The sequence below is a fragment of the Cherax quadricarinatus genome, chromosome 80 (genome assembly GCF_038502225.1).
Source record: "Cherax quadricarinatus isolate ZL_2023a chromosome 80, ASM3850222v1, whole genome shotgun sequence".
Classification (NCBI taxonomy): Eukaryota; Metazoa; Arthropoda; class Malacostraca; order Decapoda; family Parastacidae; genus Cherax; species Cherax quadricarinatus.
The window spans coordinates 13,786,140-13,806,257 of NC_091371.1; the positions used below are offsets into that span (position 1 = coordinate 13,786,140).

Sequence of the window (20,118 nt, forward strand, 5' to 3'; positions counted from 1 at the left end):
AGCAGGAGAGTTCCTGATTTATTTTCCCTGTTACAAGTGTAGCATATCTTAACTACTTTGTTTCAGTATTAGTTTTAATTAATATTAATACCAATTCACACACATATTGCATGTATATATGCAGGATACTACAAACAATATATAGGAGAAAAACGCAGGCAACAACAGTACCTGGATACCAAACCATCAACACTCATACCTTGTGGCAAGGAAGGATACCAAAATTATCATCACACAAGGCAACAGAACCAGATTATTATGATAATCATGGGGGAGCGCTCAACCCGTAGGATTATACAGCGCATGTGGGGGGATGGAAGGTATTCTGGCTCAATTCAAGGAACCGGAATACAGATCCGATTCCCTAGATCAAGAGCCCCTCACCAGCGTCAAGGAACCTCTCGTGAGTGGAACAGAACCAGAAAAATATATGTGGAAGCTATGCTCATCTGCACCCAGGATACTCCAGAAAAAAATCAAGGTGCGAAACTTTCAACATATCCAAACCCTTGGTACAAATCAGTTTACAGGGACAGTTATCGGTCCATAGCCAGGTATATCAGTATATGATCAAAAGCTCCAGTGGCGGGTCATTATATAAGACCCGCATCAGGAAACATATCATTATTATTATAATTATGGGGAAACGCTAAACCCGTAGGATTATACAGCGCCTGTGGGGGGGGGGAGATGGAAGGTATTCAGGCTCAATTCAGGGAATTGGAACATAGATCCAATTCCCTAGATCAAGAGCCCCTCACCAGCATCAAGGAACCTCCCTTGAGGGGGGAAACACTTGTTCTGTTCCCTGACGAGCTTTACCTAACACCCAACAACTGGAACTTCAGTAACCATTTCGACACGTCTCACATTGTACACTTCACCAATTCTTCATACTTCATTAAATTCTGAGTCAGCTAAAAACATCTCATCCGCGATAAGTAAGTAAATTTATTCAGGTATACATAAATACAGTTACATAGATTATCATGCATAGCAGCATATGTGTAAAGAACCTGGGATAACCCAAAAAAGTCAGAGTAACTTATTTCTATTGGGGTTCTTTTAATATCTTATTATTATACAGTGTAGGAGATATCTTATTATTATACAGTGTAGGAGATATCTTATTATTATACAGTGTAGGAGATATCTTATTATTATACAGTGTAGGAGATATCTTATTATTATACGTGACCTTCACTTTTACATGGATCAGACCAGGGCAGGATTTAGGCATAAGCTAAAGAGCTGCAACTTAGGGCCTCAGTCTGAAGAAGTATCTCAAAACTTCAGAATGTATTTTTAAATTGTTTATGCTTAACTCCGGCTGTCAACCTATACCAGATATACATCTTACATTATTACGAGTTTGCTATAGATCTTGGTGACATTCTTGTCAAGTATACAGTCGTTACAGTCTTATTTTCTGTTAATACTTGCCAAACAGCTCCCCATATCTATATCCCCTTCTCATTTTTCCAGCATTTATATGGGTCGAATTTTATCCTCAAGAAGTTAAACGAAATTTGATTTCCACATTAACTTCTAAAGCTTTTCATTTTTGTTCACGGTATTTTAGGGTTCATTCTGAATTTGAATTCATACGAAAAACCATTCCTGAAGGATTTTCACATTTTTTTCATAAATTCTTTTATAGGTAAACAGCTGCTCAAGTTATTACATTCTCCAGAACCAAAAATTACTGTTTACAAAGCAGTTCTTTATTTCCCAATAATTTTCATAAACAAAGCAGCTTTTCTTTAAAATAAATAAGTTATCAAAAGCTGTTACAAGAATTTTATCCCTAGGTGAGATTTAAAGCTATATTTAAGCCTAAATACACCATACAGCGTCTCTTTAAGTTCAAAGATGTTATAACTGTTGAATTACAGTCCTCTGTAGTTTACAAATATAATTGTCATAGCTGTATTGCTATGTATATTTGTAAACCTAAGTCTCAACTGAAGGTTGAAATATCCGTAACTTGAATCTTAGCTCTGATTTTTTTTTCTGTATGTGCTAGCCACTCACCGTATATTGTTACATGATTTAGTGTAACTTTTGCTGTCTTCTCACCTCCCAGTGCTCTGACCTGACTTCAGGCCTTCATCCTTTTTCTGTATCACCTGCGGCCTGTGTCACTCGTAGCCTGGTGGCAAAAGATCACGCTTCACACAGTGTGGTCCGGGTTCGATTCCCGGCGAAGGGGTGGAATCATCGAACGTGTTTCCTTACACTGGTTGTCTATGTTCACCCATCAGTAAAATGGGTACCTGGGTGTTAGTCGACTGGTGTGGGTCGCATCTTGGAGTACCTGGAGAGGGTTTCGGGGTCAACGCCCCAGCGGCGTGGTCTCAGACCAGGCCTCGTGGTGGATCAGGGTCTAATCAACCAGGCTGTTACTGCTGGCCGCACGCAAACTGACGTACGAGCCACAGCCCGGTTGGTCAGGTACTGACTTTAGGTGCCTGTCCAGTGCCTTCTTAAAGACAGCCAGGGGTCTATTGGTAATCCCCCTTATATATGCTGGGAGGCAATTGAACAGTCTTGGGCCCTGGACACTTATTGTGTTGTCTCTCAGTGTACTCGTGAGGCCCCTGCTTTTCATTGGGGGAATGTTGCATCTCCTGCCGAGTCTTTTGCTTTCATATGGAGTAATTTTCGTGTCCAGGTTTGGTACCAATCCCTCCAGGACCTTCCAAGTGTATATTATCATGTATCTCTCTCGCCTGCGTTCCAGGGAATACAGATGAAGGACCTTCAACCGTTCCCAGTAATTTAGGTGCCTTATCGTACTTATGTGTGCAGTGAAAGTTCTTTGTACACTCTCCAGGTCTGCAATGTCGCCAGCCTTGAAGGGGGGCAGTTAGTGTACAGCAGTATTCCAGCCTAGAGAGCACAAGCGATCATGGGACAAAAGTGACCAAATTTGCCAGAAATGTTCTGTATAACAAGGGGCTCTCTATATAGTAGTATGTCAGCTAGACCTGTATACCTTGTACATGTACTTGTAGTAAATAAAGATATTATTATTGATAATGATGGACCGACGTCACTTGGCCCACCAAGTTCAGTGGCCGCTACTACCCGTGGCCCGTCATAGGGACACTGCTTGCCTCACTCCCACATGTCGTTGAGATAAGTTTTATATAGGTTAACCGTATATGGTTTTACAGACGACATTACACGTTTATTCAGTGTAGCTTGCTTGGTAGGCAACACTCGCCTCCTGCCCCTCAAGGGAGGTTCCTTGACGCTGGTGAAGGGCTCTTGATCTAGGGAATTGTATCTGTGCTCTAGTTCCCTGAATAGAGACTTAATACCTTCCATCCTCCCCAGATGCGCTGTATAATCCTACGGGTCTTGCGCTCCTCGATTATAATAGCGCTCTCGCCGAATGTCCGTGGTTCAATCCCCGGCCGGGTGGAAACATTGGGCATGTTTCCTTTCACCTGCTGTCCTTGTTCACCTAACAGTAAGTAGGTACCTGGGTGTCAGTCAACTTTTATGGGTCGCATCCTGGGGGACAAGATTGAAACCCCCCCAAGACAGACAGTCCTCGATGGCACACCGACTTTCTTGGGTCATCCTGGGTGGTTAACCCTCCGGGTTAAAATTCCAAACAAATCTTATCTAATACACTGTTGGTAAATTATGCAGACTTAACGTAGAACACTAAACAGTGTTAGTTATTTCCATTGGGTTCCTTTTATAAACCTCAGTTTCGCATCAACTCTGGTATAATGCCGGCACTGCCATCTTGTGAAAAAAGATATGTGTCAGGTGAATTTCTTGAAGAACAGTCTAAGAACAATAACTAAATCCTTAGCTTGTGTTTCCAGGTGTTAGTTGTGAAATAATTTTTGGCTTTCTTGGGATATCCTGCGTTAGCCATCATTATTTTCCGCCTTTGTATGGCAGTTCTAACTATATTTAAGATAAAAGATGCAAACCATTTAGATGCACAACTTAAGTAACTCTGTCTGACTTTTTTGGGTTATCCTAGGTTCTCTACACATATGCTGCTATGTATGATAATTCTATGTAAGTGTATTTGTGTATACCTGAATAAACTTACTTATTTACTAACTTTTTTAATTTAAATCAGTTATGCACAACAGGCGAATTACGTTTTCTCATTTTCTGAAGACATTTCGGAATTATTCTCACACTTTGCAATATTTTGCTCTATCATATTCCATGTATGTATTATTGAAGGCATAAATGATTTTTGGGGTTATTCTTTAACAAACACCTTATAAACTTCTTTCATTTTGTTTGCAGATACCAGCAATTAGAAATTAAAAGAAAATGGAAATGCACGTTTGAATGCTTTCTATCACTCAAATTCATTAACGCTTCAATAACAATGAGCCGAAAATAATAAACCCAGGGCACAATGCAGCAAAACTAATTATATAAGAAACTTAGCGGAGAGAATCAACGAGTTGAAAATGGCTCTGATGAGTTAGAAATGGATAATGCGAGACCTCATCAAGGCATCTGGACACACTCTGTTGTTGTTTTGGTGTGGGAGAGTCTAGCTGGACGGGATGACAGAGATACTCAGTTATCCCCTCAAGTTACTGTGGAATTCGGCGGTAAGAGCCAGTGCACTACACTCTACATTATCCCTTAATGTTCAGGTTGTGCTTTGATCACCTTACTTAAGTGATGCTGGTGCGGGTGAAGGTGTAAAAGGAGTTAGAATGAAACGTCTTCACCTCCGTAGATTTTCTCGCCGAGGGATTCCTACTTTGCTGCTGATTTAATATTTTGTGACTGGGGAAATGTTAGTCTAGGTTGGCGCGCGTTATTTTAAAGACAATGTGAATTTATTAGCCTTTCGTGGTTGGCCCTAGGTGGAGTTATCCAGATGAAAGTGAGAGTGCAACAACCCTCAAATGAAAGGGAACAACCCTCGTCTTTGCTCAAGTGAGATGTACAGAAAGTGAAAGTCAATATAGCTTCACTAACTGGTGTCTTTTTACATTCTTTATTTTGCAGGCGCATAACATATGTGCTTAGTGCCTGACAGATAATATTGATTTTACTTTTCTGTTTTTTTTTTTTTGTGTGCTGTATCACTGATCCAAAAAATAAAAATTTTCTGTGGTAAATTAAATGGTAACCAATTTTTTTTTTTTTATGGATACTTGTAGAATACTTAACATTTTTTATAAAATTTCTGCAGTATGTTACATGCCTCATGACTTGTGGGTCTGGCACAATTTTTTTTTTTTGTAAATATAATAAACTTCAATATTTTACAAAATTTTCTCTGTTTTGTTGAGAGAAAGTATGTTATCAATTTATCATAGGAGAGAACCTACATGTACAATCCTATTAATGCTGCCAACTGAAGTTCCTATTGATGCTTCCCTTTTTTATTTTCCATTGGCAGTGAATAATGTATTCATCTGAGATAAATTCGAAAATTGAGTACAGGAGAAATGACTTGGGTCTTTTCATAATGTAAAACTGGTAGAGGATATAGGCATAGTTATGTTACATGACCTAATATTTTGGAGGATGGGGAAAGCAAATGTAGTCAAAATCAAATCACTTGTGTTCTTTTATTTACAATATTGTTCTGTTTGCATCTCCTTTCACGGCAGATGAGATGCAGTAAATATTGGAGCTAGAAATTACAGTATACAAAAATCGTGTTGTGTTCACATTGACTTAATAAACTGTCAGTTACTGGGACCATGTCAAAGCACTTAAAATGTATTCTTGGAAAGAAGACAGGTTCTGTATATTAATAATTATACAGTATCTTAAAAAGTTCTCAAATGCCAGTTTCCTGATCTGCATACTAAAATAACAGCTTAATAGAGTGAGAAATAAAGAAAGAAATATGGAACGAACCCAGTTAAAATTAAGTGTGCCACAAGTACAGTTTGAAAATGTCTGTCAGTATATGAAGTCTCTTAATTTTTCACCAATGAATACAGTATTGTACTGCAGAATATAAGAAATATTGCCACAACAAATGTAGAGGTCTTCAGTAGAAAACTAAGACAACATCCTTCAGAAAGTGCCTAATAAGCCAGATTGTGATGATATGGTCCTGTGGGCTGCAGGCATCAATAGTTTGTCTGATCTGGTCACCAAGTACACCTAGTTTCAGGCAAGTCATGAAAATAGAAAAATATATGCAAAACTTAAAATTAGCGAGTTATAAATTGAAGTCCTTGATTGTGCAAGTGTTAAAAATTTGTAGCGCATATTAGAATAACTTGATGGGCTATATTACATAGTAATGACAGTCAAGATCACCAGTTATCAATGAGCTCAAAAATCATACAGATAAGCAAGCAGAAATATGCACCCCAAAACAGATGCATTGAGTGGCCTGTAGTCTTAGTCTGTTAATTGTGCTGAAGGAAAGCTTTCTATAATTTACTGTTGATCAGCTCAACTTTATAGCTAGAAAAAAGTTTATTAAAGCAGTGAAATCATCTTTTCCACCTTTTGTTGAATTACAGTTTTGTATTCCCATAACCAGCTAACTAATGGAATTTGCTTGTACAGTGTATTGCTATAGCTAATGTTTGTTTGATGATAAACCATGTTTTTCTTGTATTTTCAGATGGATTTTAAATGAAAGGTTCACCAAACAATGGTGAAAGACTGTTTGTGTGAGGATCTGCAAAGGAAAGCGGGTAGCGCATAGAGATAAAACTATTAAGCTACTTGCTATGCTCACACTACTGTGAGAGCTATGAAAATATAATTGAAAATACTTCGAGTGTGCCAAAATCCAGCAATGCTTGATACAAATAGATGTTGATGTCAGGCAGGAGAGATGAATATTTACTTGATATCATCAAATGAATGAACTGCATTGAAATGGGGTATCAATGAAACACTGGTACTGCAAACCTTTTGTGACAAATCTGACTCCTGTATCAAGCAAGTGTGAAGTGTGAAACTAGAACTGCAGTTTAAGTTGATAGTGGCAACACCCCACGTACATTGGTACATGTATTTCTATACACACTTGCACAATTCAGATGTTTCTACTTATTTTTATATTTTTTCACATACTCTTTACATTGAGAAATACTGTAACTTAGCTGTTGAGTTTATTATATAAATGTTTTAGTTTTATGTAAATAGATTCACAAATTACATTCTTTAAGCATTTTTGTTTCTTGAAAAAACATTTTTTATTTTGAACACAATTTTTGTTTGAGCCTTAAATCACAATTTTAGTTTCTAACAGATTGTACTACACATACCTCTTTTACAAGCACACTGTTAGAAACATTTATATTTAGCACAACTGTCAGTCACATAATTACATTATTACTAAATGAAAACTGCCCGCACTGCCACCACCACCATCACTGGTTATTAAACCCATGCTTGGCACCATTCCGAGCTATCCGACATCATTTTGGGCAGGAGTGAAAAATTAGCAGTGCTTCTGCCATCACCATGACGCTTAGTGCAGAGTACCAATGGTAAGTACCTGCTCTTTGATTCTTTTTCTGTAAAGACTTTACAGTAAAGTATTATTAATTTTTTTAATATGGTACTGTGTTAATGAGTGATGACCCCTCAAGGAAGGCTCCTTGACGCTGGTGAGGGGCTCTTGATCTAGGGAATTGGATCTGTGCTCCAGTTCCCTGAATTAAGCCTGAATGCCTTCCATCCCCCCATAGGCGCTGTATAATCCTATGGGTTTAGTGCTTCCCCCTTGATTATAATAATAATAATAATGAGTGATGAAGTAAACAATGAATAGTTTATAAAAGGTGTTGTCCTGGTTAGTAGTGTAACCCCTAAGTTTATGAGAGTTAAGTTTCTGGTCCCAGCAAATTCTGAATTTGATAATACCACTAAATTCTGTACACAGTAAATTTTGTTTAGATTTTTCCTTTTTTTTATTGAGATGCCCTGCTAATATTACTCTAATCTTGTAATATTGACCCAAATTCATTAAAAAAAAGTCTAGAAAGACTGGAGATCTGGGCATAGGAATTCCATAAAGTTTATTCTGAATGAATTCCTCATTTTAGTTTTCAATTTAGGTGGTCGTGTGGTTGTGTGTTAAGCCAGAATAAATGGTCATCCTATAAGCCTTGCAATCTATGAATGGGAAACTCTTCAGTAAAATTATTTGACAATTATAGTATGTATAAGAGTATGTATAAGAGTATATTTCCCAGTAAAAGTAGACCTTAGACAAGGATGTGTGATGTCACCGTGGTTGTTTAATATATTTATAGATGGAGTTGTAAGAGAAGTAAATGCGAGGGTCTTGGCAAGAGGCGTGGAGTTAAAAGATAAAGAATCACACATAAAGTGGGAGTTGTCACAGCTGCTCTTTGCTGATGACACTGTGCTCTTGGGAGATTCTGAAGAGAAGTTGCAGAGATTGGTGGATGAATTTGGTAGGGTGTGCAAAAGAAGAAAATTAAAAGTGAATACAGGAAAGAGTAAGGTTATGAGATAACAAAAAGATTAGGTGATGAAAGATTGGATATCAGATTGGAGGGAGAGAGTATGGAGGAGGTGAATGTATTCAGATATTTGGGAGTGGACGTGTCAGCGGATGGGTCTATGAAAGATGAGGTGAATCATAGAATTGATGAGGGGAAAAGGGTGAGTGGTGCACTTAGGAGTCTGTGGAGACAAAGAACTTTGTCCTTGGAGGCAAAGAGGGGAATGTATGAGAGTATAGTTTTACTAACGCTCTTATATGGGTGTGAAGCGTGGGTGATGAATGTTGCAGCGAGGAGAAGGCTGGAGGCAGTGGAGATGTCATGTCTGAGGGCAATGTGTGGTGTGAATATAATGCAGAGAATTCGTAGTTTGGAAGTTAGGAGGAGGTGCGGGATTACCAAAACTGTTGTCCAGAGGGCTGAGGAAGGGTTGTTGAGGTGGTTCGGACATGTAGAGAGAATGGAGCGAAACAGAATGACTTCAAGAGTGTATCAGTCTGTAGTGGAAGGAAGGCGGGGTAGGGGTCGGCCTAGGAAAGGTTGGAGGGAGGGGGTAAAGGAGGTTTTGTGTGCGAGGGGCTTGGACTTCCAGCAGGCATGCGTGAGCGTGTTTGATAGGAGTGAATGGAGACAAATGGTTTTTAATACTTGACGTGCTGTTGGAGTGTGAGCAAAGTAACATTTATGAAGGAGTTCAGGGAAACCGGCAGGCCGGACTTGAGTCCTGGAGATGGGAAGTACAGTGCCTGCACTCTGAAGGAGGGGTGTTAATGTTGCAGTTTAAAAACTGTAGTGTAAAGCACCCTTCTGGCAAGACAGTGATGGAGTGAATGATGGTGAAAGTTTTTCTTTTTCGGGCCACCCTGCCTTGGTGGGAATCGGCCAGTGTGATGATAATAATAATAAAAAAAATAATAAAAAAATAAGAGTATAAGAGTTAGAAAGCTCTCAAATTGTTTTTAACTTGCAAGTGAGTTACTTGTGTAGAAAACAATAACACAAATGATGGTACTCGCCTAATTGTACTCACCTAATTGTGGTTGCAGGGATCGAGACTCATGATTCATACATGTTTGTAATGTGGCTTGGTAGTGTAAAAGTTTTAACTGCCTCCAAACTACCACATTTATATATATGAATGTGTGTAATTTAGTGTTAAGCTTGGGCACTTCACGAATAAAGTACATTGGTACCCCAAGTTTCGGCCGTAATTCATTCCAGAAGGCTGTTCGAGTGCTGTTACCAAATGAATTTGTTCCCTAGGGAATAATGTAAATTAGATTAGTCCATTTCAGACCTCCAAAAATACACTTTCAAAAGCACTTACAATAATACCCTTACATAATTGTTCGAGTTGGGAGCTGTACGAAACTCGGGGTACCACCACGGTATGTAGAGCTTAATGCAATCCTAGTACAGTGGACCCCTGGTTTTCAGCTGGTGCAAAAATCATACAATTCGGATTTTGAGCACTTGTTTGGGGTGAAATTTCCCTCTGGGTTTCGTACATCGGCTTGGAAATTGACAGTACCAGACGCATCCACCTGGGCCACTCATACGTTTGTGACTCGCTCTTGGGCACATTAAATATCTTATTTTACGTTAATATAGAAATTTTCATTAATCCGTCTATGATATTTTCTTGAAATTTGTGTAAGAAACATGTTACATAGCATATAGGCATGCCGTTGTTACTCGTTCACTAAGAGTGTCCTTCTAGTCTTAACGCTGTAGTAATACTAATGGTATGTAATAATTATCACTCTTGGGCACATTAAATGTCTTATTTTAGGTTAATATAGACATTTTCATTAATCCATCTACAATATTTTCTTCAAAATTATACTATAAGAAACACATTACATAGCATATAAACATACAATGTTCACATGGTATCGAGGGGTCGAGTGGAGGGTAAACATTATGTTTTCTCTGGTCCAGCTTCAGAGAAAACGTGTGTGAATCTGTGTTGACCCAGTAAATGCCCTTAACAGTACAAAAGGCTTTTGTTTACAATTCTTGGCATGAATTATTCATTACTTCTCCCCTTGTTTATGATGGCATCTAAAGGTAGGTGTTAGAAACGATTAAACTCAGTGAACATGGTATGTCGATGGTAATAATATGGTTGTAGGCCGCATTATATGTAGCTATACCCCTGGGATGTAGTCCCTCTGGGACTACAAATAAATACTACTCACCAACAAGAGTCTTCAATAAAGATATGTACAGTATTGGTCATTTATATTTATTTCTCATTGTTTTCTCTCTGTAAAACTATAGTTATTCTCAATAAAATGTATTTTTGTTGATATTTTTGGGTGTCTGAAATGGATTAATTGGATTTACATTATTTCTTATGGGAAATATTACTTTGGTTTTCGGCCATTTAGGATTTAGGCCAGCCTTCTGGAACAGATTAATTAAGAAAACCGGGGGTTTACTGTACAACAGTTCCGAGTGAAGGCATGCAAATATCAGTCAGACATATGTGAGAGTGTTAGGTGCATGCAAAAATACAGTTTTGACTTGGATACTATTTCATTTAACTATCCATCTCATTAGCTGTTCTTGCATAACTCTAATGCTTGTGTATATGTATCTTTGTTTTCCAGCTGTGGTGCTGTGTGATCCTTTCGGGCTTAGCACTTACCTGTAGTTTAAGTTTATTATTTTTTCTAGTAGGTAACACTAATGGGATTACAAAAACCCAGTTTGCTAAAAATTCTCATAGCTTTCCACCCATGTCATTCTAACTTTAGTTTGTTAAAAATTATTATGAGTCAAAAAATGCCACAAGTAGGTAGCATTAAAGATGAAAACTGAGACACATGGTATTGTATACCATTCTTGTATAGCATTAAAGATAGAGATGTTTGCAAATATTCAGACAGACACCGATGCTCACTGTTTTGCTCACTGAAACGTATGTTTTCACAATCACAAGTACAATAGTTACAGTTGTTCTGCCATTTGGAAGGGCCTGTCCTCGTTCATGATTAATTAATTGGTTATGAAGCGGCCTAATCATAAATGTGACTGATTGCAACTCGAATGATTGCAAATCCGGGACTTACTGTATTAGTTTTAAAAAATTATTAAGGAGTTTTTAACCCTTTCAGGGTCCGTCCCGTAGATCTACGGCTTTACGTTCAGGGTCCAAACCGTAGATCTACATCATGAGCTCAGCTCACTCTGATAAACTGTAAGTGGTACATTTGGGCCTAGATATGAGAGAATACATCTATGTGGTATGTGTGCACCACATAAAACAGATCCTGCAGCACACTGTGTATAATGAGAGAAAAAAAACAAATCATGATTTTTCAATTAAAACAGCTAGTTTGCAGTGTTTTTTCGTATGTTTTTTATAGTTGTATTTGCGATTTCTTGGTCTCATTTGATAGAATGGAAGACATATTACAGAAATAGAGATGATTTTGATTGGTTTTAGCACTGGAAATGGCTTGAAACTGAGCTCAAAGTAGCAGAAATGTTAAATTTTTGCCGATATTCAAGAGTAAACAAACGACCTCACATGTCTAATACACGCCAGCTGGTGGGTCTAATATGCATTCACAAATATGTTGATATTTATACAATTATTACGGTATTGCATAACAGTAAATCTTCTATTTTTTGGTGTGAATAAAAATTCATTATGTGAATAAAAAATCAAAATGGAATTTATTTGTAAAGCCTCAAAACGTAACTAATGAACAGATGAAATGTTAGTTTAGTTCCAGGAATACCTACATTGTTTATTCTGGACCCTATTTTGAAATTGGAATATTTTGAACTTTGTGTTAAATTGGCCAAATTAACAATTTCTGATTACTTTAATTTGTAGTTGAAACAGTTGACTTGGCGATTTCTTGTGCTCAATCGATAGAATAGAAGTAATACTAGTGAAATAGCTAAGAATTTGGTTGACTGGAATAATGTAATTGGCCTAAAATGGGAGTCAAAGTCGGCAAAATCGCCGATTCGTAAATATCGCTGACACATCAAAATTCGCGAGAGCATAATTTCGTCAGTTTTCCATCAAATTTCGTACTTTTTGTTTTATTACCTTCACAAAAAGATTCTCTACCATTTCATAAGAAAAAATAAAAAATTTTTTTTTTGAAAATTCTTGGACACTGGGGCACCACTTCAGATTTGGGCCTTGGACCCTGAAGGGGTTAACCATATTAATCATGAAGCATGTTACAGTGAAAACAAGAGAAAAGTTTTAATGAACTATAAATTTTTAAACAAGAATAAGATATAAAAAAATTCTGTACAAAATCATACTTAAGCTCGGTACAGTACAGTGTAAACCTTGGACACATTGCACACATACTTGCCCACCATTGAGCCACACCCTTGATGCTAGTGAAGGGCTTTTAATTGGAGGAATTGGAGCTACCTAGCCCTTCCTGTTAAAGCCTGATTGCCTTCCATTCTTTAGATGCTGTATGACCATTGTGCATGTTTAGTGCTTCCTCATGAATATAATATTGTAAGTCATAGTGCACAGAGTAGGCTGGATGTCTAGTTCCACACAGCAGGAGCTGCTGTTGCTGTGCTTTCATGATAGGGCCAACATCACCGCTGTATAAAGATTAGACATGACATGCAATACCAATATCGAAGAATGAGACACTTGTGCAACATTTGGGAATCTTTATTAAGGAAACATTTCCTCAGTAAAGATTCCCAAATATTGCACAAATGTCTCATTCTCTGGCATGTTGGTTTTCAGAACCATTTTCATCATTACTAATCTTTACTGAACACTAATGACCACTTTACCTCTTACTCCACCATAGAGCTCCCAGATTTACCACTAAGGATAAGTTATCCACACTGTTCTAATGAACCCACTGAGCTAATTATTCTGATTTTTTTTTTTTTTTTTTAAATTTTGGCAAATTTTGTTTATATTGACCATAAGTCAAGGGCATGTATTTAACTAGCTCTTTTGGGAAAGGAAGTTAAATTTGTAGGCAATAACATATGATAAGTTTAAAAAAACAGTACCAAAAATACTTTAGGTTTTTATATGTAGTAAAGTGGTAGATAGAGGTATCACTGGACCCAAGAAATTGGAAGCTTGGGCAAGCAACTGATACTGGGTTATTGATCTAAAAGATAACAGTGGTTTGCACTGCAGTTTGTTGAGTGCATGATCCTTGATAACCATAACTTATTTTGTTTACTTTACTTTTATTTTTAGTTCATTATAGAAACACTTGATAAGAATTTTTTTTTTTTTTCAACAAGTCGGACATCTCCCACCAAGGCAGGGTGACCCAAAAAGAAAGAAAATCCCCCAAAAGAAAATACTTTCATCATCATTCAACACTTTCACCTCACTCACATAATCACTGTTTTTGCAGAGTTGTTCAGAACACAACAGTTTAGAAGCATATACGTATAAAGATACACAACATATCCCTCCAAACTGCTAATATCCCAAAACCCCTCCTTTAGAGTGCAGGCATTGTACTTCCCATTTCCAGGACTCGAGTCCAGCTATATAAAAATAACCGGTTTCCCTGAATCCCTTCACTAAATATTACCTTGCTCACACTCCAACAGATCGTCAGGTCCCAAATACCATTCGTCTCCATTCACTCCTATCGAACACGCTCATGCACGCCTGCTGGAAGTCCAAGCCCCTCGCCCACAAAACCTCCCTTACCCCTTCCTTCCAACCTTTTCGAGGACGACCCCTACCCCGCCTTCCTTCTCCTACAGATTTAAATGCTCTCCATGTCATTCTACTTTGGTCCATTCTCTCTAAATGACCAAACCACCTCAACAACCCCTCTTCAGCCCTCTGACTAATGCTTTTATTAACTCCACACCTTCTTCTAATTTCCACACTCCGAATTTTCTGCATAATATTTACACCACATTGCCCTTAGACAGGACATCTCCACTGCCTCCAACCGTCTCCTCGCTGCTGCATTCACAACCCAAGCTTCACACCCATATAAGAGTGTTGGTACTACTATACTTTCATACATTCCCTTCTTTGCCTCCATAGATAATGTTTTTTGACTCCACATATACCTCAACACACCACTCACCTTTTTTCCCTCATCAATTCTATGATTAACCTCATCCTTCATAAATCCATCCGCCGACACGTCAACTCCCAAGTATCTGAAAACATTCACTTCTTCCATACTCCTCCTCCCCAATTTGATATCCAATTTTTCTTTATCTAAATCATTTGATACCCTCATCACCTTACTCTTTTCTATGTTCACTTTCAACTTTACCTTTACACATGCTCCCAAACTCATCCACTAACCTTTGCAATTTTTCTTTAGAATCTCCCATAAGCACAGTATCATCAGCAAAAAGTAGCTGTGTCAATTCCCATTTTGTATTTGATTCCGCATAATTTAATCCCACCCCTCTCCCGAACACCCTAGCATTTACTTCTTTTACAACCCCATCTATAAATATATTAAACAACCATGGTGACATTACACATCCCTGTCTAAGACCTACTTTTACCGGGAAGTAGTCTCCTTCTCTTCTACACACCCTAACCTGAGCCTCACTATCCTCATAAAAACTCTTTACAGCATTTAGTAACTTACCACCTATTCCATATACTTGCAACATCTGCCGCATTGCTCCCCTATCCACTCTATCATATGCCTTTTCTAAATCCATAAATGCAATAAAAACTTCCCTACCTTTATCTAAATACTGTTCACTTATATGCTTCAATGTAAATACTTGATCCACACATCCCCTACCCACTCTGAAACCTCCTTGCTCATCCACAATCCTACATTCTGTCTTACCTCTAATTCTTTCAATAATAACCCTACTGTACGCTTTTCCTGGTATACTCAATAAACTTATTCCTCTATAATTTTTACAATCTCTTTTGTCCCCCTTCCCTTTATATAAAGGGACTATACATGCTCTCTGCCAATCCCTAGGTACCTTCCCCTCTTTCATACATTTATTAAACAAAAATACCAAACCACTCCAACACTATATCCCCCCCCCCCTGCTTTTAACATTTCTGTCATGATCCCATCAGTTCCAGCTGCTTTACCCCCTTTCATTCTACGTAATGCCTCACGTACCTCCCCCACACTTACATTCTGCTCTTCTTCACTCCTAAAAGATGGTATACCTCCCTGGCCAGTGCATGAAATTACCGCCTCCCTTTCTTCCTCAACATTTAAAAGTTCCTCAAAATATTCTCGCCATCTGCCTAATACCTCCCTCTCCCCATCTACTAACTCCCCTACTCTGTTTTTAACTGAAATCCATATGTTCCCTAGGCTTTCTTAACTTGTTTAACTCCAAAATTTTTTCTTATTTTCATTAAAATTTCTTGGCAGTGCCTCTCCCACTCTATCATCTGCTCTCCTTTTGCACTCTCTCACCACTCTCTTCACCTTTCTTTTACTCTCCATATACTCTGCTCTTGTTATAACACTTCTGCTTTGTAAAAACCTCTCATAAGCTACCTTTTTCTCTTTTATCACACCCTTTACTTCATCATTCCACCAATCACTCCTCTTTCCTCCTGCCCCCACCCTCCTATAACCACAAACTTCTGCCCCACATTCTAATACTGCATTTTTAAAACTCATCCAACCCTCTTCAACCCCCCCCCTCACTACTCATCTTTGCACTAGCCCACCTTTCTGCCAATAGTCGCTTATATCTCACCCGAACTTCCTCCTCCCTTAGTTTATACACTTTCACTTCCCTCCTACTTGTTGCCACTTTCCTCTTGTCCCATCTACCTCTTACTCTAACTGTAGCTACAACTAAATAATGATCCGATATATCAGTTGCCCCTCTATAAATATAAACATGTACATCCTGGAGCCTACCCATTAACCTTTTATCCACCAATACATAATCTAACAAACCACTTTCATTACGTGCTACATCATACCTTGTATATTTATTTATCCTCTTTTTCATAAAATATGTACATGTATTACTTATTACCAAATCTCTTTCTACACATAGCTCAATTAAAGGCTCCCCATTTACATTTACCCCTGGCACCCCAGATTTACGTACTACTCCCTCCACAACATTTTTACCCACTTAAGCATTGAAATCCCCAACCACAAATACTCTCACACTTGGTTCAAAACTCCCCATGCATTCATTTTATATATTTGAATAAACTAGAGATTTTACACATGGGGTGCTCTGATTAAGGAAGTGATTGTCTTAACTCAGGCTTAATTGTTGCCATTATTGTGGCCTTCGATATTTTGAGTTTTTGTGAAGTTTGCCTAGAAATTTTATTTCAAATTAAACAGAATTTTCAAATCAGATTTAGTTGAAATTTAGAGTTTCAAGTCCTTGACACCTATATTTGTGTTACAAACCTACCAAGAATGCAAGACTTTTGTAGGTAATTCTATACCCTCGACTAAGAATTTAGTTGAAGCAGTGCAGTGTTTTTGTGTATATTTCACCACAGAATGTTTTGCTCAGTAATTAGTCTCAAACTTCCATGTATGTCATACTCTAACTTGTGCTAAGATGCATACACACTTTTTGTCTATGGCATTACAGTGGTCCCTCGTTTATCATCGTTAATCCATTCCTGGAAGTGCGACGATTATCGAAATAGACGATTTTTTAATCAATTTTCCCCATAAGAAATAATGTAAATACAATTAATCTGTTCCTGACACCCAGAAGTATTAAAACAAAAAATTTTTTACATGAAATATAGATGTAGTACATAAACAATACAATGGGACATGATGAATGAAACATTAACGGCATAACACTTACCTTTATTGGAATTCTTCTTAGTAGTATATGGAAGACTGGAGGAGGAGAGAGATTGGATTAGTTACTGTTTGGAAGGGGAATCCCCTTCCATCAACATCTCAGGTACCAAGTCCTTTTCTGGGGTTACATACTTCTCTTCTCTGTTTCTTAATGCCACTAGGACCAGCTTGAGAGTCACTGGAGTCCTATCTTGCAAAAAAGTTTTCAGAGAGCTCTGTTTCTGGCATCTCTTTAAAACTTCCCAAAAATGGGCCAAGACTCTGTCACTGTACAAGGTGCTGATATGGCTTGCAGCATCCTTCTCAGGGTGATGTTTCTCCATAAATCTTTCCATCCTACCCCACATTTCAAAAATCTCCTTAATTTCTGAAGAAGGCACCTTCTTCCATCGCTCTTTCTCCTCCTCTGCAGCAAGATTCTGAGCTGCAATCTGTTGCTGTTCCTGCTGAAGCTCTTGCAGCTCCTCAGTGGTTAGCTCTTCATTGTGGTCCTCCACCAACTCTTCCACATCCTCCAAACTCACATCCAACCCCATGGAACTCCCCAATGCCACAATAGATTTCACAACTGAAATCAGCCACAAACCCTTCAAAATCCCTCTTGTGGACACAGTCTGGCCACAATTTTCTCCAAGCAACAACAGCTTCCTTGATTTTCTTTTTCTTTGCCACGATGGAAGATATGGTTGTATGGGGTTTGTTATACATCCTGGCCAGTTCAGCCACACGTACGCCACTTTCATATTGTTCAATGATGGTTTTCTTAAATTCAATCGTATTTCTCACCTTCTTTACCAAAGCCTTGGCACTAGGAGCTTTCTTTGGAGCCATGGTAGCTTATTTATTACTTGCAAGCACTAAAATGAATGGAATACATATTATGAAATATTTCGTATGTACAAGTGAGGGGACCATTGCTCACTGGTAAACAATGGCAGGCTGGGAAGGGAGGCCGAGGCAGCTCAGAGTCGTGAGTACGCGTCCAGGACGAACGATGATTAGCGAGTCAACCAACCATTTGCGAGCCAATGTTTGGACAAAAATAATGCAATGATTTCCGAAAAGGACGACTATCGAGCCCGACGATTATCAAGGGACCACTGTATAATGTTTCTACCATGGGTGAAAGGTTTAAATTTTAATATTGATCAGTAACATTATACAGTGGAACCCCCGAGTTTTGGCCGTAATCCGTTCCAGGAGCTAGATCTAAAGTCGAAACGGCCTAAAGTTGAAGCAATATTTCCCATAAGAAATAATGTAAATACAATTAGTCCGTTCCAGACCCCCAAAAATATTCTCAAAAAAATACATTTTTTAAAGAATAACTATAGTTTTACATACACAACACAATTATAAATGCACATAGTACTTAAATGAGTAATGAAATAGATAAATAAACATTTAAAATCACATTTACGTACCTTTATTGAAGACTTGTTGGCGTCTGGAAGATAGGGAGGAGGAGAAAGGGAGGACTTATTATTGTTTGGAATGGGAATCCCCCTCCACCACTGCCTCCACCACTGTGACACACTGCCTTGTATTTTTGTGCAATTTCTTCACTTCTATGTTTCTCAGTTACTTTACTAAAGGGCTGTCTCTTCAAAGTTTCTTTGGGCTCATGGTTAATTATGTAGTGGTTGCACTCAAACAACAAGCACAAAACACAATGAATTGTATTGTGAAATGTTTGGATGAGCATGCAGGGTAATGTTTTCTCAAGGATAAACAAGTAACCAGACTGACTCATGACGCCTGCGTGGGCAGGCGGACAGGTCTGGTACACAGGTCGAAACACAGGGCACAGTGCGAAACTCGGGACAAAATTTAGCCAAAAAAGCAGTCTAAACTCAAAGCCGCCGATACTCAGGACAGCTGAAACTCGGGGTTCCACTGTACATGACACTTAATGAAGAATGCCATCAAATCACTTTGAGGAGAGGATTTTATATACTGTACTCAGTTTATGAAAATATTCCCCGTCATTAAGAGAATTGTTAGAGTAACTAAGTGTTAGTGTCAACTAGAAATCACCATGGCAGTATGTCAGAAGAAGGGACTTTCTTCTATTGTGAAATTGACTCTGTAGTTAACTTGCTTTTGAGATTAATGCCACACTACCTGTGACAGTCACACCTCATGTCCATGGCAAGGTGAAAGTCTCGCTGAAAAGTAAACTAAATTTTGTTAGAAAGTTTAAAATTAATTTGAATAATAAGGATATTTTTAACAAAGAAAGCTACGAGCATGGCAAATCAACTAGTCTCTGGTTCATTCAAGACTTGTTTTATTTGTACATCTATGTTGAAAGTGAAAGTAAATGTTTTCTCCTTTGACCCACACTGTGTTAGTGGGGAATGGAAATTGCTAAAAAGTATACAGGTATGCCTTTCTATTACTGTAAGAAATACAGGAAAGTACAATGCAGTGTATTACACAGTTGGCATTTCAGGCCCTGGTGATGTGCCGTTTACACAGTTTAAATTCTTAATGTTGCAAAATCTCAGTGTACCCTGGTAGGCATGAAGGGGATACATTTTTTGCATATACATTCTTGCGAAGCTCAGATGAAAATACAAAAATATTCAAACGACTGTTCACCTGGCAGCACACTCGCTATTTCAACTCTTCCACACAATATCAGTAGTCTCAGCATGTCTCAGGTCTGTTGAGTGGTCTTGTTTTATGTACAGTGGTAACTTGACTTATGAGTGCCCCAGCTTACGAGTTTTCCGAGTTATGAGCTGTCACTCGGTCGATTTTTTTATTTGAGTTGTGAGACAAAATCCGAGTTATGAGCAAAAAAAAATATTTACAAAAAAAAAAAATTACCGAAAATGACATTTGGCAAGAACCTCGGCCTA

The 20,118-nt window shown here is 38.2% G+C and overlaps 1 protein-coding gene across 2 annotated transcripts in view; it reads left to right on the forward strand.

Moving 5' to 3' along the window:
• The first annotated feature begins 4,458 nt into the window (after nucleotides 1–4,458).
• SppL (signal peptide peptidase-like protein) overlaps nucleotides 4,459–20,118 on the forward strand; it is a 139,462-nt gene continuing 123,802 nt past the window's right edge. For both annotated transcript variants that reach the window (XM_070102150.1, XM_070102152.1), the window contains exons 1-2: nucleotides 4,459–4,604; nucleotides 6,599–7,475. In XM_070102150.1, coding sequence (XP_069958251.1) covers nucleotides 7,450–7,475 — 26 coding nt within the window. In that variant the 5' untranslated portion in view covers nucleotides 4,459–4,604; nucleotides 6,599–7,449. The remainder of the gene's footprint in view (nucleotides 4,605–6,598; nucleotides 7,476–20,118) is intronic.